General features: G+C 43.2%; 1 protein-coding gene across 2 annotated transcripts; it reads left to right on the forward strand.

The window, feature by feature from the left end:
- Positions 1-49: 49 nt before the first annotated feature.
- On the forward strand, positions 50-25,664 carry Fam221a (family with sequence similarity 221 member A). 2 transcript variants are annotated; one of them, XM_036182363.1, is made up of 7 exons: positions 50-206; positions 5,318-5,491; positions 10,807-10,997; positions 12,994-13,200; positions 18,767-18,874; positions 20,073-20,155; positions 25,210-25,664. In XM_036182363.1, exons 1-7 carry the CDS (start codon positions 142-144, stop codon positions 25,276-25,278), a joined length of 897 nt encoding a protein of 298 aa, XP_036038256.1. In that variant the 5' UTR covers positions 50-141; the 3' UTR covers positions 25,279-25,664. The 2 variants fall into 2 exon arrangements, with proteins under 2 accessions (XP_036038256.1, XP_036038257.1); XM_036182364.1 differs by having other exon boundaries at positions 20,076-20,155.
- Positions 25,665-25,922: the final 258 nt, after the last annotated feature.

The following is a 25,922-nucleotide window of genomic DNA, read 5'->3' on the forward strand; positions in this document are numbered from 1 at the left end:
CGAGGGAGGCGCTAAGGGGGCGGGGCCGGGCTGTTTCTGGCGGCTAGGCTGTTGCTCCCGCGCAGGTCGGGCGGGTCCTACCTGGCAGCTGCAGGGCGGGCTCAGGGCTCGAGGCTAGGGCTCCTTTTCCTTCCCGCGGCCATGGAGCGGCTGACGTTGCCTCCCGGCAGCGCGGAGGCGGTAGACGAGTACCTGGAGTACAAGAGGTGAGGCCTTAACTCTGCTGCTCGGAGCGGACTCCGGTTCCTGGCTGGGTCTCGTCGTCTGAGCACAGTGGGGCGAGCAGGGACCCGGCAGGCGAGCGCTTCAGGGCTCGGGAGTCCGTTCCTGGGCTGTTCGAGAGGCCTGGATTAATTTCACGTTTCATCTTTCTGTAATATGCTGACACACGGTTCTAGTCTGTAAGAGTCTCTTCCGAGACCACTTGACAGAGTCTCCGCTGACAAGAGGGATGATTAACTACTTTTATAGTGGGTCCTTTTTTGTTTCTCTTAGTGACAATGGAAGAATTACATATTGAACACTCGAGACCTATAAAAGTTAGTAGACATCAGTTTGCACATTTATTCAGTGATAGGTAAAGAGTCAACTGCCGAATGCACTCCCCAGCCCAGGGAGATGGTTTTGGTTTCTAAGGCTCCTTTCCCACAGCAGGGGACACAGCTGCTTGCTTCTTTGGCTCTATGACGCACAAAGGCTGATACATCTGCTTCCAAATCCCCATCTCCTAAGAAACGTTTCCTTTTGACAGTTGGGAAACTGGGAAAATGGGGATTGCAGACGTCTTGGCAGGATGTGAACGAACAAAGGAAAGTCCTAAAGTATGGAGCTTACCCCAAGTCATTTGGGGGCATCTGGGCAGTTGGGTTTTCCAGCATGCTGCCCCATTAGTGTAGTTTTGGGTAATGTTTAGAACTTTCTGAAGATTTTGAACAGGAAATGTGAGATGTAACAGCTTGGTTACATCTGTCTTAGGTTTCTATGGCTGTGATAAAACACCATGACCAAAAGCAACTTGGGAAGGAAAGGGTTTATTTCATTTTACAGCTTGTAATCCATCATCCAGGGAAGTCAGGTCAGAAACTAATGCAGCGCCCATGGAAGGGCGCTCCTTACTTCTTTGCAGCTCATGGCTTGCTCAGCCTGCTTTCTTAGAGCACCCTAGATACCTCAAGGAGCGGCACCACCCACAAAGAGCTGGGTCTTCCCATGTCAATCAGCAGACAGGCCAGTCTAGTCGTGGGCATTTTCTCAACTGAGATTTTATATTTCTATATAACTTTAGTTTGTGTCAAGTTGGCATAAAACTAGCCAGCACACAGTCTTCATGGCAGGTTCACCCATCACATACTTAACCCTCTTACCCACAGCAGGTGTCATTTTGTTTTGGTTTTCTGGTTCTTCCCTGGGAGGAAGCCTCTTGATCCTGAGGTTGACTGAAGACTTACATATTTACAAATGTGGATTGGGCTTTCACTTGACTCTTGTCCAGAAAACGCTAGGGATAGGCTCATGGAAAATTATTTTTGCAAGCCTAAATGTCGTGTCATATCCCTTTAAGAGAGATTATCATGTCCTTTACCATCAACAAGCTTTGAGAAACACGAGGACTTGGGCTACTAGATATAAGAAGATTATTTGGAGAAGGCTCCACCAAATGATCTCCACCAGAAACAAACTTTTCTACTGTCAGTGGCCCAGGCCTGTGATTTCAGCTCCAAGGAAATGTCTAGGGGGGGAGTGAGTTCAAGGTCAGTCTAAACCACACGTGGAGAACCTGCTGAAAAACTAAGGACTGAAATGTAGCTCAGTGGTGGAACCATTGCCTAATGAGTGCAACGCCCTGGGTTCTGCAAACAAACAAATGCCAAACAGAAAGCTACTTCCTAAGTTTTCTTTGAAAACTTTTTGACTTGCCTTGGGTGGGAAGCATCTGGAGGGAGGACACAGTCTTCCTACTCAATGTGTCAGAAGGTGGGGCCCTTGACCGCCACCTCACCTGGGGCTTACTAGGAAAGCAGGACTTCAGACTTACTCAGACTCAAGGACTCAGATCAGCAGGTGAACACGGCACCCTGGAGACGATGGACATACAATAAAGTTTGAATTTAAATACCAATACTCTCTTACTTGAAAGATCTGCAATTGACCTAAGATCTTTTTGGTACTATTGATATTCTTTGATGGCTATAATAAAACCTCATCTCAGAATAAGTTCATTTTCAAAGAAAACTACTGTGTATCTAGAGTGTTTAAGCAAAGGAGAGAAAAATCCAAGCAGATAAAGGAGAGAACCAGAGAGGGTAAGCTTTAGAGAAGGGGAGGGACTGAGTGCAGGTGATGGGCACAGCCGTGAAGGAGGCTAGAAAGCTGTTTTTCTAGTTCTAACGCTGTCGTGGGTTTTCTGTTTTCTTGATAGGTAAGTGCACAGAAATATATTCCATGGTGTAAGTATAAAATGTGAAGCTACACAGCTTCTGAATGGCCATTCTAACATTGTAGAAGTTCATCAAGATATATAGGCTTTGGGGCTAGTTAATTTTAGTGAAATTTTATTTGCAAGTTTTTAAAAGCTTATTTAAAAAAAGCCAGGGGGCCGGGCAGTGGTGGCGCACACCTTTAATCCCAGCACTCGGGAGGCAGAGGCAGGAGGATCTCTGTGAGTTTGAGGCCAGCCTGGGCTACAGAATGAGTTCCAGGACAGGCTCCTTTAAAGCTACATAGAGAAACCCTGTCTCAGGAAAAAAAAAAAGTTTTGGGCTGGAGAGATGGCTCAGGGGTTAAGAGCACTGACTGCTCTTCCAGAGGTCCTGAGTTCAATACCCAGCAACCACATGGTAGCTCACAACCATCTGTAATGAGATCTGGTGCCCTCTTCTGGCCTGCAGTCATACACATGCTGTATACATAATAATATTAAATAAATCTTTAAAAAAAAAAAAAAAAAGCCGGGAGGTGGTGGCGCACGCCTTTAATCCCAGCACTCGGGAGGCAGAGCCAGGCAGATCTATGTGGGTTTGAGGCCAGCCTGGTCTCCAAACTGAGATCCAGGAAAGGTGCAAAGCTACACAGAGAAACCCTGTCTCAAAAACCAAAAAAAAAAAAAAAAAAAAAAAGGAGAAGATTGTGCTGATTGTATAGCTTATGAATTAGGTTTCTATTTTCTTTTCTTTCTTTTTTTTCTTTAGTTTTTCAAGACAGGGTTTCTCTGTGTAGCTCAGGCTGTACTGGAACTTGCTCTGTAGATCAGGCTGGCCTTGAACTTAGACCCTGCCACCTGCTTCTGCCTCTTGAGTGCTGGGATTAAAGGCTGGATTTCTATTTTCTGCTGCAACCAGGTATTTCAAAACATGGAAAAGTATGTAATGTTAAAAAAATCATATAGACATTCTGTAAGTACTTCAGCCACGTGGTAAAATAAGTAGATAAATAGATTTATTTAGAAAAAAGAAATTAAAGGGAGATATTTTCAAACAGAAATTTCTTCCACTTTGAACAACTTTAAAATTGTTTTTAGTTGTATTTTTTCTTTCTTCTAGCAAAGCAATTTTTCCCCATAGAAATAGTGCAGGCTGATATTTTTTCATTAGATTTTGGAATCTTATGAAACCTCCAAACATCTGATCATCCATTACAAATGAGGAGTTTGAGCTTGTGGAATCAAAGCATCTTTTCAGAGCTCACATGACCTTCAGCTTCTGTCCAAAGGTCAGGCATGCCAAGAAGTTATGCTGGCTTCTGCACTGATAGAGGTTTAATTTTAGGTATTGTTTTGTTTGTTTGGTTTACACAGGGTTTCTGGTGTAGCTCTGGCTGTCCTGGAACTTGCTCTGTAGACCAGGCTGGCCTCAAACTCACAGAGATCCTCCTGCCTCTGCCTCCCAAGTGCTGGGATTAAAGATGTGAACCACTAGTGCCCCGCTTTAGGTACTGTTTTAAAAGGATGAAAACATAACTTTTAGCAGTTTAAGCTCAAGATTTTTATTTTCTTGAGACAGGGGCTTGCGGTGCATTCCAGACTGGCCTCTATTTCATCTTCCTGCCTTAGCCATTTTGGATGGGATTGCAGGAGGGCGCCACATCTGGTTTAGGTTCTAGCTTTTAATGAGAGGAATGAATGTTTGCTTCCGAATTAAAGTAGAAATTGAAATGACTATGTGATAACCTACTGATAAACCTTGATCTCTGTATAGTTACTTTTCTGTTGCCGTGATAAAATACCACGGTCAAAAGAAATTCAAGAAGGAAGGATTTATTTGGGCTTATAGGTCCATTATGGCAGGGATGGCATGGCATGGTGGCAGGAGCAGGAAGATGGCTGATCAGTTTTTGTCTGTACAAAGGAAGCAGAGAGAGACAGAACAGGAAGTGGAGAAAATCTATAATCTCTCAAAGCTAGCATTGAGCCCTGCACTTCCTCCAGCATGGCTGCATGACCTCACCAAACACCACCACCAACTGGGGACTAAGTGTTCAGATGCAAGAACCTGTGGGGGACATTTCCCAGTCACACACCACAATCAGTAAAGCTACCAAGTGAGTTCCAGGAAAGGTGCAAAGCTACACAGAGAAACCCTGTCTCCAAAACAAAACAAAACAAAACAAAACAAAACAAAACAAAACAACAACAAAAAAAAACCAACAAAAAAAATATTACCTCCAATCTTTTATATGGGAAGAGAATGGAGAAAAGATTTCTTTCCTCAGACATCATGGGGTTCATGGCTAAAGTAACTAAAATACAAAGAAGGTTGACAAGGGAGATGCGTACAGAGTCAAATGCTATGTGGCATGGGAGTGAAAGAATAGAAATGCACAGGAAATCCTGTGCCATTATGCTTAGGTTTGTGGGATGGTGGGCAGCCAGAGAGGAATGACTGGAGGACAGCAGGGTGGGACATAACAGCAGTGAACTAGGGAACACAGCAAGGCCTGTCGCTCTAGATGCGTCTCCGTGTTCTTGTATCTTTGGAGACTAGTGTGTAGGTAGAGGGAGGCTCCTTCTGGAATGAAGGGTAGAACCTGTTTCAGGGAAGAATATTTGGGATGGTGGGAGTGGCATTCCTGCTTTGGCTGTTTGCTCAAGAAGGTGCTTGCCAAATCTGGGGGTGGGGAGGATGAGTGGCACATCCGAACCCCATCAGAAGCAAAAGTTTTATTGTTACTGTTTGCAGTTTGGCTATGATTTGGGTTGAAAGTAAAAATCCAAAGTCAAAGCCACTTTTCACTTAAATGTACAAGAATAATTTAATTGTAGAGTTGAATATTTGGGGCCTGGAAAATACTCAAAGGTTAAAAGCAATTCTTGTTGTTGTAGAATTGTTGGTGAGGACGATGGAGGGAAACCTTTTACTCCTGAAGAGTATGAAGAATACAAGAAAAAAGTCTTACCCATGCGTTTACAGAACAGGTTATTTGTTTGCTGGCGGTCACCAACAGGAATGGACTGTAAACTTATTGGCCCAGAGACACCGTGTTTTTGTACACACAGGTAAGATATTGTGTCATTTACTTTTTTCCCCTCCTTTTTTTATTTATTATATTTGTGTTTTAATTTTACACATCAGCCATGGGTTCCCCTGTCCTCCCCCCTCCCGCCCCCACTCCCACCTTCCCTCTAGCCCCTCCCCTCCATTTCCATCTCCTCCAGGGCCAGGACTCCCCTGGGGATTCAATTCAACCTGGTGGATTCAGCACAGGCAGGTCCAGTCCTCTCCTTCCAGGCTGAGCAAAGTGTCCCCACATAAGCCCCAGGTTCCAAACAGCCAGCTCATGTACTAAGGACAGGTCCCGGTCCCACAGCCTGGGTGCCTCCCAAACAGTTCAAGCTATTCAATTGTCTCACTTATCCAGAGGGCCTGATCCAGTTGGGGGCTCCACAGCTTTTGGTTCATAATTCATGTATTTCCATTAGTTTGGCTATCTGTCCCTGTGCTTTTCCAATCATGGTCTCAACAATTCACGCTCTTACAGTCCCTCCTCTTTCTCAACAATTGGACTCCTGGAGCTCCAGCTGGGGCCTGGCCGAGGATATCTGCATCCACTTCCATCAGTTATTGGATGAGAGTTCCAGCACAACCGTTAGGGTGTTTGGCCATCTGATCAGCAGACTAGGTCAGATCAAGCTTTCTTTCGACCATTGCCAGTAGTCTACAGTGAATGTATCATTGTGGATTTCTGGAGACCTCTCTAGCACTTTGCTTCTTACTGTTCTCATGTGGTCATCATTTATCATGGTCTGTTATTCCTTGTTCTCCCTTTCTGTTCTTGATCCAGCTGGGATCTCCTGCTCCCTTAAACTCTCTCTCCCTCAAAACTTGCCCTTCATTACTCCCACTGTCATCCAGGTTGTTCATGTAGATCTCATCCATTTCTCTGACATTGGGTGATCCCTGTGTCTTTCCTAGGGTCCCGTTTTCTAGGTAGCCTCCCTGGAGTTGTGTAGCAGTTTAGTCATCTTTGTTTTACATCTAGTATCCTACTCTGAGTCAGTACATACCATGTTTGTCTTTCTGAGTCTGGGTTACCTCACTCAGGATGATTTTTTTCTAGATCCATCCATTTGCCTGCAAACCTCATGATGTCATTGTTTTTCTCTGCTGAGTAGTACTCCATATTTTCTTTATCCATTCTTCAGTTGAAGGGCATCTAGGTTGTTTCCAGGTTCTGGCTATTACAAACAATGCTGATATGAACATAGCACCAGAGGTCACTTTCTAAATATAACACCAGTAGCACAGACACTGAGAGAAACAATCAATCAATGAGACCTGTTGAAACTGAGAAGCTTTTATAGAGCAAAGGACACAGTCAACAAGACAAAGCAACAGCCTACATAATGGGAAAAGGTCTTCACCAACCCCACATCTGACAGAGGGCTGATTTCCAGAATATATAAAGAACTCAAGAAATTAGACATCAAAATGCCCAACAGTCCAATTAAGAAATAGGTTATAGAACTAAACAGAGAATTCTCAACAGAGGAAGCTCAAATGGCTGAAAGGCATTTAAGGGATTGCTCAACATCCCTAATTATCTGGGAAATGCAAATCAAAACGACTCTGAGATACCACCTTACACCTGTCAGAATGGCTAAGATCAAAAACACAGAAGACAGCTTATGCTGGAGAGGATGTGGAGCAAGGGGAACTCTCCTCCACTGCTGGTGGGAATGCAAGCTTGTACAGCCACTTTGGAAATCAATATGGCGCTTCCTTAGAAAATTGGGAATCCATCTCCCCCAAGACCCAGCTGTAGCACTCTTGGGCATATACCCAAGGAATGCTCAGTCATTTACTTTTTAAAAATTTCAGTTTTAATTACGCATGTGAGTGGGCCTCTGGGTGAGTATGTGCTCGTGAGTGCAGGTGACTGCCAAGCCAGAAGCAACAGATGTGCCTGGAGCTGTGGTACACATGGTTGTGAGCCACCTGAGGTGGGTGTGGGGAAGCAGAGTGCGCCTTAACTGCTGAGCCGTCTCTCCAGCCACCTTATCACTGATTTGCTCATGGCTACGGAATGAAAGCTAGAGCAAAAACACATCTTCCTCCTAGAAAATAACAGTGTGATGATTGAGAAACATTTGATGTCGGTATTTGCACAATGCACTAGAACTATGCAAAGCTTTCAAAACCTGTAATAAACTTTCATACTGTGTTAAAACTCATCACAGTCTGTCACCATGAGTGCCTCTTGTCTTGCCGTTGGGAAAAACAGAGGGTGATATTTTTCCAGGGGTCTTTCAGTGAGGTGAAAGTAGCACCTACTGTCCCCATTATTAGACAGGTGGGAACTGGGTGGTCACACTGATCTGTGCTGGTCAGGCTGCTCATCCACCAGTAGACCAGCTTCTCCTCAGGGTTATGAATCACTCTTCACACCCTCAGGGAGTGCTGGGTTGGTGTTTTTCATAAATATTTGTTTGCTCAATTCTTTGTGAGAGGGTCCCATTATACATCCCAGGCTGGCCTGGAACTTTTTGTGTAATCCTAAGGAGTCTCAAACTCATGTTCTCTTTTCTTCCCAGTGCGGGGTTGACAGGTGTGACCACCACACTTGGCCCCATACCCGGAACAAATGAAAATACAAATTCTTTTGACTTCAAATGATGTGTTCATGAGTATCACTGAGAGAAGAGACTTGAGGGGCCAGTCATATGTGTGTTGTTTGTATTGCTGAGCATGTGCATTCCTTAACGTTTTTCTATCATGTCACAGTTGTAAATATCAAAATGACCAAATTGCTTTGGAAGAAGTACAACAAACTGCAAAGTAAAAACAAACAAACAAAAAAACAAAACAAACAACCCCTTCCCCCCAACCTAGGTAGCTCTTCTTAGGGCCCAGGTTTTACTTTTTGTTCTAAGGAATCCATTGGAGGGGAACTGCCCTGCTTCCACAGCGACTTCCGAGGCTCCTTCTTTATCTAGTTGCTATTTACAGAGTTGCAGTTTGCCAGAAGTTGTTAGGCAGTTGCTAGGATGAGTAATGTGTAGATTGGCTTCAGACTTACCTAGACACCTTAACTGAAAGCACTGTGGAGGACTGGAGGATGATGGGTACATGTTGATATCTGTCAAAACTGAAGGGGTTGGGCAAATTTGTGCTGCCTTATAATTTATGTTTGTGAACATTTAATGCCAGTTTTTCTGTGGAATTTGTGCAGCTGTAAATGACCCTGAAAATGAAACCCAATTGCGATGAAGAAATTTCTCTGTGGTATTCATCACTTAATGAAATTCCTACTTAACATAAGTTTTTCTGTTACTAAAATGAAACATAGTTATGAAGGAAAACAGGGAATATATAGAAAGTAGAGCGCTCACCACCCAAAGCCTGCTGCTGTCAGTACTGTCTATTTTATCTCTATAATTTTTCTCTTTGCATTGTTCATTTCGTTGTATATTTTGTGCATGCATAAAACATAGCACTGTTTTTTTCATGATAGGATCACAGGAAATGTGTGTGCATGTGGCTATTAGTAATCTCAGGCAGGTTTTTAATAATTCCTCCATGTCCCAGCTCGTCCAGAGGTGTTCTCTGTTGTTTTTGAAGCTGTGAGTGAGACACTGTTACAGCAGTGGGGACTCCAATTCCTGTCCTTCCCTTGGCTTTAACCAGCCCAACTTCTAAATATTTTATATGTAGAACTGTGATTCTATGAAGGTTTTTTATCTAAAGAGTTTCACTCTCTTTACATAAAGACTGCTCTCAAGTAATGGGTTTATCCATTCTTTTATGCTTATAAATATGCCTATTTATAATCAATAACACTGCCTTTATGCCAAACCCTTATCTATATGTGCAATTATTTACTTAGGGTATATTTTCCAAAATGAATTTCTAGGGTGAAAGGATGGTATTTTGAAAGTTTTTTTTAAATATCAAATAGAATTCATTGTTTTGTAGTACTCTTTTCAAAAATTAAAAGATTATTTTATGTGTATGCAAAGCTAAAAACATACAACTTAAAATATTTTTATCAATACCATTTGTTCATTTTGATGTTGAAAGTTAAAAATTAAATTATAGTTAAGTAAAATTAAAATTTTATTAAACTTGTTTCAAGTTTAGATAGCAAAGCATAAAAATAAACTTAATTGATGCACTTTGATGAAAACCATTCTTTTTAAAAACCTTACATTTATATTTGTTCAGGGTGTATGTATGTTTGCATGTATGTGTGTGTACATTTGTGGAGGTCAGTGGGTCCAGAAGATCAAACTCAAGCCTTACAACAAGTTCCTCAACTCACTGAGTCATCTTATAGGCCTCTTTAGTTTTCTTGGTGTGCTAGGATACTTTACATAGTAGGTGAGTGCTCTACCTAGCTTTAGGAATTTTATATAATTTTACTGTGTGTGTGTGTGTGTGTGTGTGTGTGTGTGTGTGTGAGTGTGAGAGAGAGAGAGAGAGAGAGAGAGAGAGAGAGAGAGAGAGGACGCCAGCACACAGGCATGCCATGACACAGCGTGGCTGTGCTGCAGAGGACAACTTAAGGGGAGTGGTTATCAAAATAAGGTCATCAGTCTTGGCAGCAAACACCTTTACCTTCTGAGCCACCTCACCACTTCCCTCACACATGAGTTTTTTGACAGTGTCTTGTTGTATAGTCCAGGTTGGCCTCAAACTCATGATCCTCCTGCCTCCACTTTCTGAATGCTAAAATTATGAGTATATACCACTACACCTGACTTGATAGAAAGCATTTTGTTTTTTATAAAGAGCTGTTTTGTATGACTGGTTATACTTTAGTAGTGGAACATTTGCCGAACATACATGATGCCTTGGGTTTGATTTCCAGTAGTCCCCACAAAAGGAACTCTTCATCCAGACTAAAGAACTGCAATGACCAGTATTTTAAGGGAATTATATTTCTTTTTCTTCTTTTTATTTTTTTAAGATTTATTTATTATGTTTACAATGTTTTGTTTGCATGCATCCCTGTAGGCCTGAAGAGGGCGCCAGATCTCATTACAAATGGTTGTGAGCCACCATGTGGGTGCTGGGAATTGAACTCAGGACCTCTGGAAGAACAGCCATCTCTGAGCCATCTCTCCAGCTCCGGAATTATATTTCTTTATATGATTGTGAAACTTCTTAAATAACCAAATATTAAAATCTGAAGAAGTGAATACTACTCTCCAAAGTAGATAGAAATGCTGAGTGTGGAAGTGGTTACTTTTACCTTATTGATACAAATAACAAAAGATAAAAACAGAATAAAAATAATTACATGTGCATTTAATAGACAATAATGTAATGTTTGACAATATCCAAATTGTGTTTGTGTTTCTAATTTTTAAAGGTACAAACAGCACAAAACTGACTTTGAAACGCTTCCACAGCAGCGCCCCATTGACCTGCCTTGCCAGGTGCCGGGGTGTCGGTGCAAGGCTTACCACTACGTCCCTCAGAACGGTACCCAACCTGTTCGCTGCAGCTGCAAACACTTTGCTGACCAGCACAGCCCGGCCCTTGGCTTCATATGCAATGCCTGTAAGTCCCATCATACACAGTTGCAGACTGCTTTTAATTGAAGTAATAGGGATAGATTTTAAAGAATTACTAGACACCACTTTATTTTAATTAATTAATCAATTAATTATTTTTTGTTTTTTCGAGATGGGGTTTCTCTGTGTAGCTTTGCGCCTTTCCTGGAACTCACTTACTTGGTAGCCCAGGCTGGCCTCGAACTCACAGAGATCCGCCTGGCTCTGCCTCCTGAGTGCTGGGATTAAAGGCGTGCGCCACCACCGCCCGGCAACACCACTTTATTTTAAAGTTTTAAAATGAAGTTTAATTTATTGTGTATGGGTGCTTTGTCTACATGCATGTCTGTGCACCACATGTGTACTTGGTGTATTGTGGAGGCCAGAAGAGGGTGCCAGATTGCTGGAATTGGAGTTATAGATGGTTGTGAGCTGCCTTGTGGGTGTCTGGAATTAAACCCAGGTCCTCCAGAAGAGCAGCCAGTCTCTCCAACTCTGATTAAAAGTTGTCAATAACAAGAGAGATAGCTCCACAGCAAAAAACACTTGACTGTTTTTGTAGAGGCCCCAGGTTCAGTTCCAGCACCTACGTGAGGGCTTACAACCATTTGTAGGCACAGACACTGTGCACAACCATACATTCAGGCAAAGCACTCATACACATAAAAGAAAATAAAAAAACTTAGCCAGGCGGTGGTGGCGAATGCCTTTAATTCCAGCACTTGGGAGGCAGAGCCAGGTGGATCTCTGTGAGTTCGAGGCCAGCCTGGGCTACCAAGTGAGTTCCAGGAAAAGGCGCAAAGCTACACAGAGAAACCCTGTCTTGAAAAACCAAAAAACAAACAAACAAACAAAAACCTAAAGATGATAAAAATGTTTTTAATAATGAGAGTTTAATCAACCTGGTGCCTTTTTGCTATGGGTTTCGGTGTTGGGGATTGACCCTAAGGTCACATGAATGTTAGGAAAGCCCTCTGCCACAGAGTGACACCCATGGCCCTAAATTTATTCTTTACAGACTTTTAAAAGAGGGATTTTATAAGTAAAAAAGATGCAACAACCTGACAAACATTTCAGATGTTCTGATTATGTGTGCTCAGCCAGTAAATTCCACATGGTGCAACTCCAAATCCAAAAGCAGGTTTGGAGCATTTCTGACTTTGAGTGTTCTGGACAAGGGTACTCAACTGGAAAAACACTTTTACTTACAATAGCAGGAGTAAATCCATACTGCCAAGTATGGATGGGATTAGTTGTAGAAAATTTAGGAGCTTGTTGGGGATTTAGCTCAGTGGTAGAGCGCTTGCTTAGCAAGCACAAAGCCCTGGGTTCGATCCCCAGCTTCCAAAAAAAAAAAATTTAGGAGATTTTATATTATATATTCTGGTCTCCATTCCAATGTGGCTGCTTTAAAAAATTGTGTGTGTGTGTGTGTGTGTGTGTGTGTGTGTATACCTAGTGCTGGTAAAAGCCACAAGAGGGCATTTGATTCCCTGGAATTGGAGTTACAGGCAGTTGTGAGCCGCCATGTAGGTGTTGAGAACTGAACCCAGGTCTTCCACAAGAACAGTATGTGCTTTCAGTCCACTGAACCATCTCTCCAGCCTTTATTGATTTCAGTTTTTTAGAGGCAGGGTTTTGCTGTGTAGACTAGTCTGGCCTGAGGGTTGTGAGCCTCCTGTCTCAGCCTTCAGGGTGCTTAGCTTCCAGGAATTCACCACAGTGCTCAGCGCTAATGTAGCTTTTGAGGAGAGGGTCTGTATTTTCTGACACTCCAGTTTTTACCTCAGTGTCCTTTGGGCCCAGATGGTTTTTGAAACATTCCCCCTGCTTCAGTGTGCACCCCCTGAATCACTGCAGCATCTGTAAGAGTACCAGTGGCTGGAGATAAGGGATCCAGGGTCAGAGGACCTACCCTTAGCTGGCCTTGGCTAAGATAAATGTCTCAGGGTGGGCGGCTCAGCGTTTATTCGTGACATCTTGCCCTCTGTGTCTTACTTCAGGCTTCAAGTGTTCAGGCTTCCGCAGCTGCTTCACCTGCCCCTGTGGCCAGCCGGCGTATGCCCATGACACGGTGGTGGAAACGCGGCAAGAAAGGCTGGCTCAGGGAAAACCAGTGGGACAGGACGTTCCTTACGCAGCCATGGGCGGTTTGACAGGTTTCAGCTCATTGGCAGAAGGCTACATGCGCTTGGATGACAGTGGCATTGGTAAGTGAAAATGCTGAAGTGTGAGCTTGGCACGAGGCGCACCAACAGTAACGATACCCCTTTGGTTTTGGTTTTTGAGACAGGGTTTCTCTGTGTGACAGTCCTGGCTGTCCTGGAACTCACTCGGTAGACCATGCTGGTCTTGAACCTCCCGAATGCTGGGATTAAAGGCCTGTACCACAATTGCCTGGCCTTAGTTAGCATTTTATAGTCATTTTTTTTTTCCAGAAAAAGTTCCCTTATTTGGTTTTTATTTTTAAAAATCTGTTGCACTATACAACATACTGTTATAGAAGACAGCAAAGAAAAGATGATTCTGTGTGCAATACTTAATCTAACCCTGAGCCCATGCCCGTTTATTGAAGTAGCCGGGTGACACTTGTTTGATATGATGTAGTTACTTGCTACTCTGTTGTGTGCAACTTGCTATTGTAACACTCCTGCTCTTTCTCCTCTCCCTGCTCCATCTTTCCTTCTCTTTCCATCTTTTCTCACTGACCTTTATCAAGACCTTTAAATGTTAATGTAACTAATAATCTTTTATTTATTTTACAGCTATTTTTTCTCCAATGTAATTACCACCTGGTTTTTTTTTTTTTTGAGTTGAGGATCGAACCCAAGGCCCTGCGCTTGCTAGGCAAGTGCTCTGCCACTGAGCTAACTCCCCAACCCTAAGTTGTTGTTTTAAGATTTATTTTATGTATATGGTGTTCTATCTGCAGGCCAGAAGAGGGCGCCAGATCTCATTACAGATGGTTGGGAGTCACCATGTGGTTGCTGGGAACTGAACTCAGGACCTCTGGAAGAGCAGCCAGTGCTCTTAACCTCTGAGCCATCTCTCCAGCCTACCATTTGATTTTAACATTGAAAATACCACTTTTGGGTTGGGGATTTAGCTCAGTGGTAGAGCGCTTGCCTAGCAAGTGGAAGACCCTGGGTTCAGTCCTCAGCTAAAAAAAAAAAAAAAAAAAAAAAAAAGAAAATAGTACTTTATTCTTATTTATGTGTTTGTGTCTGTGTGTATATGTCCCTGAGAGTGCCTGTGGGTCCAGAAGAAGGTGGCAGATCCATGGGAGCTGCAGTCACAGGCAGTGGTGAGCCACTTGACATGGTGCTGGGAACGGAGCTCACATCTTTTGGGAGAGCAGTTGGCGCCCTCTGACAGGAACCATCTCCCCAGCTCCTGATGTTAAGGTTTTTTAAAAAGTTTATAACTAGGTTTTCCTGTTCCATTTTTTTTTTCCCATTTTGATTTTTTTTTTTTTTTTCGAGACAAAGTTTCTCTGTGTAGTTTTGATGCCTGTCCTGGATCTCGCTCAGTAGATCCACCTGCCTCTGCCTCCCGAGTGCTGGGATTAAAGGCGTGCACCACTGCTGCCCGGCCTCATTTTGATTTTTATAAATGTACATCTCTTCACTTTATCTTATATATAGTTTCTTTTTTTCATGAATCTGGAATTTATTCTTATCAACATGTGATATATTACATCTGACTCAGTTTTTGTTCATATTGATGGCTGCCATTCTTTCTCAAGTGATCAGAGATGTTGGCATAGTCTGTCTGTCCGTCCGTACTTCTGGTGTGTCAGTATCACGTGTACTCAGTTTTTTATTGCGTCATGGTAGGCTTTGGTATTTAACATTCTTCCTGTTTGTGTTCATCTGTCAAAATTATCATCCTCTTATAGATTTTTTTATTTTATATAATCATAATTTTTCTGTAGATTGAATGTACATGATTTTCTTAGGTTCATGTAACAGCTTCAGAAAACCCAAATACAAGTGCAAAAATGATGATGATGAGGTTGAAGCGTCCTTTGTACTGCCCTGAGTTGTCCCCACCACTGCTCAGGATCTCATTTACTCTATCATAGCAAGTCTGTGGGGGAAGCGTCTTTTCTGTTTCACACGTGCTGAGTGCAGACACTACATCTGCTCTTCATCAGCTGGTAGGACTGGGTGCAACCTAGAGATTGCTCTGTGCTCCGGGGTCTGCCCATTCTTGTCTGTTTCTGTATAACCGCTTTGTTTCCATTATTGTAGGCTCAGAGTAAGTAAGTGAATTCATTAATGATTTAATTTTACTATTTCAGAATATTCCTGGCCTATTTTTAAAATTTTTCAGAAATTTGGCCTAATGTTTTAAATAAAAACATTGCAATATTTTAATTAATAGCACACTGAATGTACAGATTAATATAGAAAGAACTGGTAATTTATAATATTTTATCTTCATTTATTTTTGCCCGTCTCTACAGACAAGTGGAATTCTGAAATTATTTTTCTAGAAGGCCCACATAATTCTTATTTATTTAATCTTTAAAAATTACATTTATGCATTGTGTGTATGTATATGTAGGCACATGTGTTTATGTATGAGAGCACATGTGGAGCCCAGACAACAACTTTTTGGAGTTTTTCTGTCATGTGGGATCTCAAGCTTTGGAGTTTTAGACAGATAGATTTTCAGTATAGTTTGCAAATAATGATATATTTGCGCACCCCCCCCTTTTGTTAGTAGTTTTCCAACAGTCCGAAGAGCGGTGGTGGTGAACGGGCATCTTGGCCTTTCTGATATTTACCCCTCAAGTCGCTGCAGTGTAAAGGAAGAAAACCCTTTGTCCTGGCCCTTGTCCTACTTTCCTGTTGCTGTGATACAACACGATTTCCTAGGCAACTTATAAAAGGAAGTTTAATTCAGGCTTACAGTTGCAGAGGGTTAGAGTCCATGGTGGGGGAGTAAAGGCCTGGCTGTAGGAAGAGCTGAGAGCGCACATCTTGAGCCACAACTAGGAGACAGCTAACGGGGGATGGCATGGGCTTTTGAAATCTCAAAGCTCATTCCCAGTGACAGACCTCTTCCAACAAGGTCATACCTCCTAATATTTCCCAAACAGCTTCATCATCTGGGGACACATATTCAAACATGAGCCTCTTCGACATGCTTACTCAACCCACCAAAGCCCATGAGGCAAGGGGGTGGTAAGGAAAGGTGTGTGGGGAGAGGAGATGCAGAAGTTTCTGTCCTGTTGAAGGAGAACCCAGGGATGGTGAGGCTTCTGCTCTGAGCCATGTAGAGTTGTAGACAACGGTGCTCTCTGGCTGGGACTTGATTCCTTTATGATGTGGAAGCAGTCCATAATTCCCAGCTCTCAGGAGGGCTTGGCAGACAGCCGAGCTGTGAGACGGGCCCACCATGCAGTCTATTGTGGTGGGGCTAAGGTGACCCCAGAGCATAGCTGAAGGTGGGTCCCCAGCACTGGAAGATTCGGGATGGGAAGTGACAGGCACTGGAGCATGGTAGGATCTGCACCTGCAATGAGGGCAAATGGGAGACCACCAGGACCAGACCAGACTACAGACGAGGCCAGCCCTTAGTGCCGGAGATCAGGAACCCATGCAGCGAGCGAGGATGGACAGGCCCAGATGGACTGAGCCTCCCGTGTCCCAGAGTCGCAGGAGGGAGTGGTGGAGGTAGGCAGGGGAAGGAATTGGAAGAATGAGCAGTTTTTCTGTGCTGTGCATTTAGGAGATTAAGACTAGCTTGTCAGCCAGTGGGGTTGAAAGTTCATTTCCAAGGAGGTGGTTTGTGAGGGAGATAGGATGGTTTCATATATTTCTCTGTAGCTTTCTTCTTTTTGGTTCAAGAGTTAGTGCCCTTAGCAGCTGGTCTTTGTAGTTTGTAGTTTGAGGGTGGTGTATGTTTCCATGTTCGTTGAAGAAAGAACTTCCTTCATTTTCCATACTTGGTTGTCCTTTGCCTTTCTGTGACTTTCATAAAACACTGCTCCTAAACAACTTGGGGAGGGAAGGGCTGCAGGTGATAATCCATCCTTGAGTGAGGCCACACTGGAACCTGGAGGCAGGAACTGAAGCGGAGGCTGGAAGAAAGCCTTACTGGCTTGCTTCCCATGGCTTGATCTTCCTTATACAACCCAGGACCTTCAGGTAGGAGGATGCACGCCTTTAATCCTAGCACTGGGGAGGAAGAGGCAGGGGGATCTCTGTGAGTTTGAAGACAGCCTAATCTCAATAGTGAGTTCCAGGACAGCCAGGACTATGTAGACCCCTCATTTAACAAAATCAGACCAAAAAAAAAAAAACCTCCAAATACATAACCAACTCAGGACCATTGTCCAGGGGTGATACCACCCACAGTGGGCTGGGCGCTCCTACACCAATCATGTTTTATTTTTTTCTTTTTGAGACAAGATTTCTCTGTGCATCTCTGACTGTCCTGGAACTCACTCTGTAGACCAAGCTAGCCTTGAACTCAAGAGATTCACCTGCCTCTCCTTTCTGAGTGCTGGAATTAAAGGCGAGCATCACCACTGCCCAGCCAATCATTTCTTTTTTAAAAAATATATTTAAGCTGGTAAGCCAGGTGATGGTGGTGCACACCTTTAATCCCAGCACTCGGGAGGCAGAGGCAGGCAGATCTCTGTGAGTTCGAGGCCACAGAGTGAGTTCCAGGAAAGGTGCAAAGCTACACAGAGAAACCCTATCTTGAAAAAAATAAAAACAAAAACAAAAAATAAAACAAAAAAAAAAAAAAAGAAAAAAATTACTTTTATTTTGGTGTATGTGTGTGTAAGCCACACGTATACAGGTACCTATGGAGGCCAGGAGAGGGCGTTAGATTCCTGGAGCTGGTGTTAATAGGCATTTATGAACTACCTGATACTGGTTCTGGGAATTGAACTTATCCTCTGGAAGAGCAATGCTCTTAAGCACTGAGCCATCTCTCCAGCCCCATCCATCATTCTAATTAGGAAGCATCCCACAGACGTGCCCCCAGGACAGTATGATCGAGACAGTCCTCAGGAGATGCTCCCTCTTCTTGATGACTCTAGTTTGTGTCCAGTTGACAAACACTGGGCAGCTCACTGGTTTTCTAGGAAGGAGCGGATCAGAAGCTCAGCTTTGTTTTAGTGTTTCATGACTGCATTAGGTCTGATACTTCTTTCCTGACATAGTTACAGTAGCAACTAACATTTTTTTCCTTCAGGGGAAACATTTCTGAGAAATGCAAAAACACTTTTTTAAAGCGGTTTTTCTTTGTGTGGTAAATAAAAATTTAAAATAAAAATTCCTTGGTCTGGAGAAATGGCTGAGTGTTTAAGAGCACTTGTTGCTCTTTCAGAGGACCTGGGGTTGATTCCTAGAATCGTCATGGCATCTCACAACTGTCTGTAACTCCTTTTCCAGGGGATCCAACAGCTGGGCACCAGGCATACACATTAGACAGATGTACATGCAGGCAAAACGCCCATACACAGAAAATGAAAAGAATTTAAAATGAAGATTCCTGGTTGTTTACTTATTTGTATTTGGTGGTGTTGCTTTGTTTTGAGTTGAGGTCTCAATGTGTTCTTCAAACTAGTCTAATGTCTGACTACCGAAGTATGGGATTATGGGCGTGTACTACTGTAGCCAGCTAAAATGCACCGGACTTTGTCCTAACAAATCTGCTGATGTTCTGATCTACTTCCCAGTAGAAGTGATGACTGCTTGTATCCTTACGGATAGAGATTGGATCTCCGTTCTCCCTATCTTCTGTTTCCAGGTGCACCCTCGGTTGAAGTTTTGAACTCTCCAGCTTCAGCCATGGACCACCCATTCCTAAGAGCCTGGCAAATGCCATCTACTTCTTCTCCACAAACACTAACAGATGGTAATGAAGTCACAACAAATATTTTTTGGGTGAGGTAACAATGTAGAACTTTGATTTGCTACCCAGGCAACAGACCAGAGTAAGGACTGCACGAGTGTCCAATTTAGTGAACTCCGGAGTTTTTACTGGGGTTACTAACAGGAGTGTGGTGAGGAGCAGGGATAATTCAAAAGCAGCTGCATTACCAGAAAGACCTGAACCCTGAAAAGCCGAACACGCCCCGGAATCTCTTTCCACAGTTTGCCTGTCTCTGTCCAGAGCAACTGCCTTTTCCCCTGCTGGGAGAGTCTTGGGAATTCTCCCCGACCCCCTCAGCGACCTTTTGTTTACCTCTTATTTTCCTCTGAGGGTGTAGAGGAAAAGCCTTTCCCTCCCTCCTTTTGGCAATGTTTCAATTTGGAGGGAATGTTGCAATTCTGAGGAACCTGGGGGCCATGCAGGGAGTCCAACGCAGCCTCGAGCACTCACACAGACATACACAAAAACAATTTTAAATTCCTTTCAGAACTTAAAGCAGCTATTGGTTAATTTTACAAAATAAACACCATGAGAGATGGCTAGAACTATTTTAGTTCTGGAACTTTCCAAAGCAGTTAGTATCATTTCTGTGGTTGCCTATAGACAGCCTCAATAGTGCACAGTACTGTATATTATCTCATAAAGTATAATATGGATTTCTAGTTACAGTCTAAAAAATAGTTGGAAAATAAGTGTATTTGTGTGTGTGTGTGTGTGTGTGTGTGTGTGTGTGTTGGGGGTGGGTGAGTATGGATGTGGAGGATCAAACCATCTGTTGTCCCTCAATTTTACTTTCTGATACAGTGTTGTAGCCTAGGCTAGCCTGGAACCTGCTATATAGGTAGCCTAGGCTTGCCTCCAGTTCTACCTCTCCCTACCTCTACCTCTCTGTGCCTAACTTTAGGTTGCTCATGTGGAATAGCTGTGTGGTATTATTTAATAAGAGCCAGTTGAATATTTGGAGAATGTTTGCCACTGGAAATTACTTTTGTTTTGTGATGGAATTCTTGCTAAGAAAGCATTTAATATGAGGACCATTAGGCCATTTCTGGTTTGAATAATAAACTATTATTACTTAAATAATAAAGTAGGTATAAAGGAGTTCTGCCTCCTCTCCATCTCCTTTTGGGGGGACATGTAATGTTATAAGTGCACAACTTGGATTTTTTTCTCATATTAGCAGGTCCAAGCACTCAGAATTCTTCCTTAAGGAAACCTGAAGAGGATGATATGGCTTACTTTGAAAGACGATACCAGGAAAAGGTGAGTGTTTGCGGAAATTTACTGGTATAAGGTTTTACTTGGAGCATAGACACCACTGAAAGGTTAGCTCTTACGTGGGCAGCATCCTGAAAAGAGTTGGCAAAGGTTTAACTCATAGCTGGATTCAGGCTTTAAAGTTTCCGTGGAATAATTCAGATAGAAATAGCACTGATATGTAAATAGGACTAATCTACCATTTGATTCATGAAATTCATAAATATTGATTAAATACAGAAGTAAAATAAACATTAACCATCTGTATATTTTTTAAGATATGTGTATCTTGAATTTTTTATACATGATTTAAACATTTTTTAAATAAGTAATTGTCAGGGGAGAGTCTGGTTAATGAGGGCAGGAGTGCAGCTGACTAAGAGGAACACATTCTGATGCTCTGTGGCACACCAGGGTTCAGCAGCTGTGTACTTCAAAGTGGCGAGCAGAGAGGATTTGAATGGCTTAAAACAAAGAAGTGGTAGGTGTTAGAGGTAATAGATATGCCAACTACCTTAATGGAATTATTGTACATCTCATGCTGATATTGACCCACACTGCACCTCATCAGTGTACACAGTTAACTAAAAACTGCACATGGGTAAGACTCTCCTTCTCCTTCCTGTTGTCCCTCACATGATGCCTCGCTAAGCTCACTGTGTAATGGAGGATGTAGAAGTAGAATGTTCAATAAATTCTCCATGCAAAAGCACAGGAAGTGAAAGAAAAAACTAGATTATCTCAGCTGTCCCATGAGGAACCCTGAAGATGGGGATGATGGGGGGTTCTGAAGTTGAGAGGGGCACCCTGGACACAGTGTAGGCCTCTGAAGTTGGGAAGGGGTGTCCTGGACACAGTGTAGCCTTCTGAAGTTGGGAAGGGGCACCCTGGACACAGTGTAGGCTTCTGAAGTTGGGAAGGGGCACCCTGGACACAGTGTAGGCTTCTGAAGTTGGGAAGGGGCACCCTGGACACAGTGTAGGCTTCTGAAGTTGGGAAGGGGCACCCTGGACACAGTGTAGGCTTCTGAAGTTGGGAAGGGGCACCCTGGACACAGTGTAGGCTTCTGAAGTTGGGAAGGGGCACCCTGGACACAGTGTAGCCTTCTGAAGTTGGGAAGGGGCACCCTGGACACAGTGTAGCCTCTGAAGTTGGGAAGGGGTGTCCTGGACACAGTGTAGGCCTCAGAAGTTGGGAAGGGGCATCCTGGACACAGTGTAGGCAGAGGTAAATGGTGGGACATTGTATAGTGATAGAAACTGTCTCTATCTGTGCCATAATCACTTATCACACGTGACTGTGTAAGTTTAAATGTTCCTCAGTCACACTAGCTATGGCTTAAGTGCTCAGTAACCACAGTGTCTGGCAACTCTGACCTGGACTGCAAAGAAATAAATCCTTTTCTTCATTGCAGAAAGTCCTTTGGAAAGCTCTGTTTGGGCTGCTTTAACAAAATACCATAAACTAAGTAGCTTCTAAACAGTAGAGGCTTAGCAAGTTTTTGAGGCCAGGAAGTCTGAGATCAGGGTGCTTGCAGATTGGGTGTCCTCTGAGGGCTGCCTTCTGGTCCACAGTTGGTACCTTCTTGCTGTGTGGCAGTGAACGAGGTAAGGCAGCTCTCTGGCATCTTTTTCACTGACACCAACTGCACTCCTACCATGAAAAGTTCACTCTACTCCTGTCATCGGGGATTGAGTTTCAGCACGTGAGTTTGGCAGGGGTTCAAACCCTTGGGGGCATAGCAAAGGGAAACACATAGCTGAGGCCTTAGAGGCAAGTTCCAGTTAAAAGGCTGCTTTTGTAGTACCATTAGGGGCAGGACTTACAATCCAATCAATCTTCATTATCGGGACACACACTTACAGGTTAATTTTAGTTTTTCTGGGTTCTAAAACTCCTTTTGCCTAACCCCTCCCCCAATGGGCCTGAATAATGTTGGCTGTGTTGAAAGCATGCCAGTGGTATTTGTTTGCCGGCAGGGAGATGGAGTTCTCTAAGCTCATGTGATGAATTGTTCCCTGACAGTTTTTAAACACTTTGCAATGTAATTAATGGAATATGAAAGGAAGAAGTCCACACTGAATGCTTTCCCTTGAGCTGGTGTGAACCATGCATGTGGTTAGTAATTGCTCTTTACTCCAGAGCCACTGAGCAAAAGGGATGAGCAGGAAGCTGTGGTGGATGTTTCAGGACCTCGTTCAAGGGCAAGACTATGTGTTGCCTTTGTCCTTTGCTATTTATTTGGAACACTGATATGGGGACTCTTTTTTTTTTTTAATTAATTTATTTGTTATGTATACAGAAGAGGGTGCCAGATCTCATTACAGATGCTTGTGAGCTACCATGTGGTTGCTGGGATTTGAACTTAGGACCTCTGGAAACGCAGCTGGTGCTCTTAACCTCTGAGCCATCTCTCCAGCCCCAATATGGGGACTCATAATGGTTAGTGGAAGTTGGCTTTGACAGCCGAAGCTTTTGTGCTTACATGGCTTACTGTCTGCTTTCGGAGATTCTTGGTAAGGTATTTACTTTATGTTTATGGGTCAGGTTAAATCATTTTCTTCTGCTTTGATAAGACTTGGTCTCTTTTCCCAAGAAAGGAGAATTTTACTTAGGAAACTTGTACCAAAGTCTGCTAGGGGTAAGACACTTTGTTCTGTTGGGACATTTAGAAAAGCAGGACAGGTTCTGGGAAAGAGATAGCTTGCCTTTTAGCTCACTACATGGATATTGATAAGTGCTGCTTGTCTTTTAACAACTTTCTTAAGTTTAATTTTTTTTTGAGCAGGGCCTTCTACATGCTAATGCTGTGAACTTCGAGTCATCTGGCCTCAGCCTCTAGTGTGCGGGGAGTCCTGGGTGTGCCACTTTGCCTGGCTTTGTGAAAGAGTATTCCAAATGAGCTCCCCTCTCATGTTACTAAGAATCTAGCACTTAGCCTTAAATGAGATGAAAAAGTCTAACAGTTGTTGAGTACTTTATCTACAGATTGATTTGGGGGGGGGGGGGAGACACAACAGGGTATTAGGTAGCTCAGTGTGACATCAAACTCAATACATTTGAGAGACTGACCTTGAACTGCCAGTCCTCTGCCTCCACTTCCCAGGTTCTGGAACTGTAGGTCTATGCCACCATGCTTATGCCACCATGCCTAGTGTAGTGTTTTTTATTGCTGTGATAAAACATCCTGACTAAGGCAACTGAACAGAAAGCACCTGGGCTTACGTAAGTTCTAGAGAGGGGTAGCGTCCATTATGGGGAGTGAAGGCAGGGCGGCAGGAGCAGCTGAGAGCTTACACCTCCAACTGCAAGCAGGTGGCAAAGAGAGCTAACTCAAAACGCTGTGCGTCCTTAAAGCCTGTCCCCAGTGACACACTTCCACAAGCAAGGCCACACCTCCTGATCTTCCCCAAACAGGATTTGAATGCCCGAGACTCCTGGGAACTCTATTTCAAACCACCACACTTACCTTTCTGAGTGCTTATTAAATACATTCATCTATATATTTGATTTTACTTATACCTTTGAATAATCCTGAGAAGTATCTATACTGTGGTTAAAGAAACAAAGCAAATAAAAGGAAAGAGGTAGGATTCCAGTGTTCTGTTTACAACAAGAGAACCAGAAAGAGGATGAACACAGGTGCCATTAAAGCAGAGGGGACCCTAGGGAGGAAGGGAGCCAGCAGGAGGGGAGACGGGGATGGGGAGAAGGATAAACAAAATACAGATGCAAAACGCCATTATGAAGCCTATGACTTTGTATGAGAATTAAAAACCAACCAACCAAAACTAGCCTTTAATCCCAGCGTTTGGGAGGCAGAGGCGGGCAGATATCTGAGCTCTTGGCAAGCCTGGTCTGCAGAGTACGTTCCAGGACAGAAGAGCCAGGGCTACTAGAGAAATCCTCTCTTGAAAACCCAAACCCCAAACAAAACAGCCCCCCACCTCACACCCCTCAAAAACTACTGAAAAGGTCCTATAATGTTGCCTTTGAATGGGGTGTTCTTCAGAGCCCTTCAAATGACCTGACTGACGTGTGAGTGTAAGAGGGCATAGTGTCTACCAAAGAGGATGAAGGGGAGAAGGGGAAGATGGGGTACCTGGGTTGTATTACTGGCGATTTATCACTTGTAACTTGATAGATACGGTAAACTGGTTTGACCAGGTTCCAGCTAGTTTCTCTCCCTCGCTCCCCTTCTCTCCCCTCCTTTCTTCTCCCCTTCTGTGCCTCCTGTTCTATTCTGCCCTTTCTCATCCCCTCCTTTCTGCTGGAAATCATACCTAAGTCTTGGTGCTTGCTAGCCACGTGCTGTGCCGCTCAGCAGCACCTTCCTCCCGACTTTTTTCCTGGTTTCCTTAATTTTTTTTATTCTTCGAGAATTTCATACATGTATATAATTACTTGGTCATATTTATCCCTGTTCCTTTCCCCCTTGGTTTCTTGATATGACTTCTGCCACTTAAGCTCGAAGGTCCTGTTTCCACTTAGGGACCTTTATTTTTTGTTTGTCCCCTTGGAAGTTTGAGGCTGATATTGTGCCTGGGAGTTTTGTGAGTGGTGATGACAATGAAGTAGGTGTGCCTGTGTTATGGGGAGTCCCAGAGTCCCTACTGTCGTGGAAAGGGTCGTGTTTCTCAAAGTTAGTCAGCTGCCACTTCTGGTCCCCTGCTTTGGAATCTAGGAACTCACCCTCAATGGTGCCGGTGTTGACAGATGTTCCTGCTGAATCAGGTTTATTCTGTAACTGCAGGGAACAGGCATAGGCCGGAAGTACCATCACGATTTTAAGCATTTAGAAATACTTCAGTGACATTCAAATTTATTTTTATCCAAGGCAGTATTCATTTATATATTCCTCTTATCAAACTCCTGAAAAGCTAAAGCCAGTCATTTAAAGAATGCAGTCACGCTCCTTTAATGATCAGATTCTGGCGTTAGTGTTCAGCAGTTAATAACTTTGGTGTGGCTATGCTAAATAAGGCATGACTAACGAGGTACGTACAGCCTTTATTTAGGATAATTTAAAAATTTCATCAGTACATGTTTTAAATTTTCAGCTAAAAATGGAAAAGGCTGCTAAGCGGAAAGGAAAAGCTCTGTCGCCAGCAGGCACAAAGCCTTCTTGAAGTCTGTCGGACAGATTGAAGCCGCCAACCGGATGTATCTTCTACTTATGGGGTTTATTTTCTCCCAGTCTGTGTACTTTCTAATGTATAAATATGTCGTTTGAATTTTGCTTAGCTTATTGAAACAAGTGAAATGGAATTGTCAGAGTTCATGACTGAGCACTTCCAGTGCTCTTCAAATAGTGCACGGTGTGACCCAGGCTGGCTGTGAAGTCACAGTACTCCTGGTTCGGCATATGTACGCTTTCCCCTCTCCCAGTGGGTTCTCGGTGTTATTCTCATTAAAACCCTGAAAGCACAATAGATATTTTTAGTTTATCATAATTTAACTTTTAGAGGCCATCTTAAAAATTAAGGGTATTATTAAAGGCTTTAAACAAATACATATGGGCCAGGTTTTCATTCACAATGGAAAGTTAAAACCATTAGTTTTTACTTTTTAAGCTTTGGAATGTTAACTTACGTTTTTAACTAAAAACTGTCTTTTAAAATTATAAGCCTCTTTCTAATAAAATCACTTGATGTTTTTCATTGTCTTACAAGTTGCCCATGGTGTATAAATGTACTGAACACCTGCTGTGTTGAGCGCGTGCGCGCGCACACACGCACACACGCACACACGCACACACACACCTAAATGTAGT

This window comes from Onychomys torridus, chromosome 3 (assembly GCF_903995425.1).
Source record: "Onychomys torridus chromosome 3, mOncTor1.1, whole genome shotgun sequence".
Lineage (NCBI taxonomy): Eukaryota > Metazoa > Chordata > Mammalia > Rodentia > Cricetidae > Onychomys > Onychomys torridus.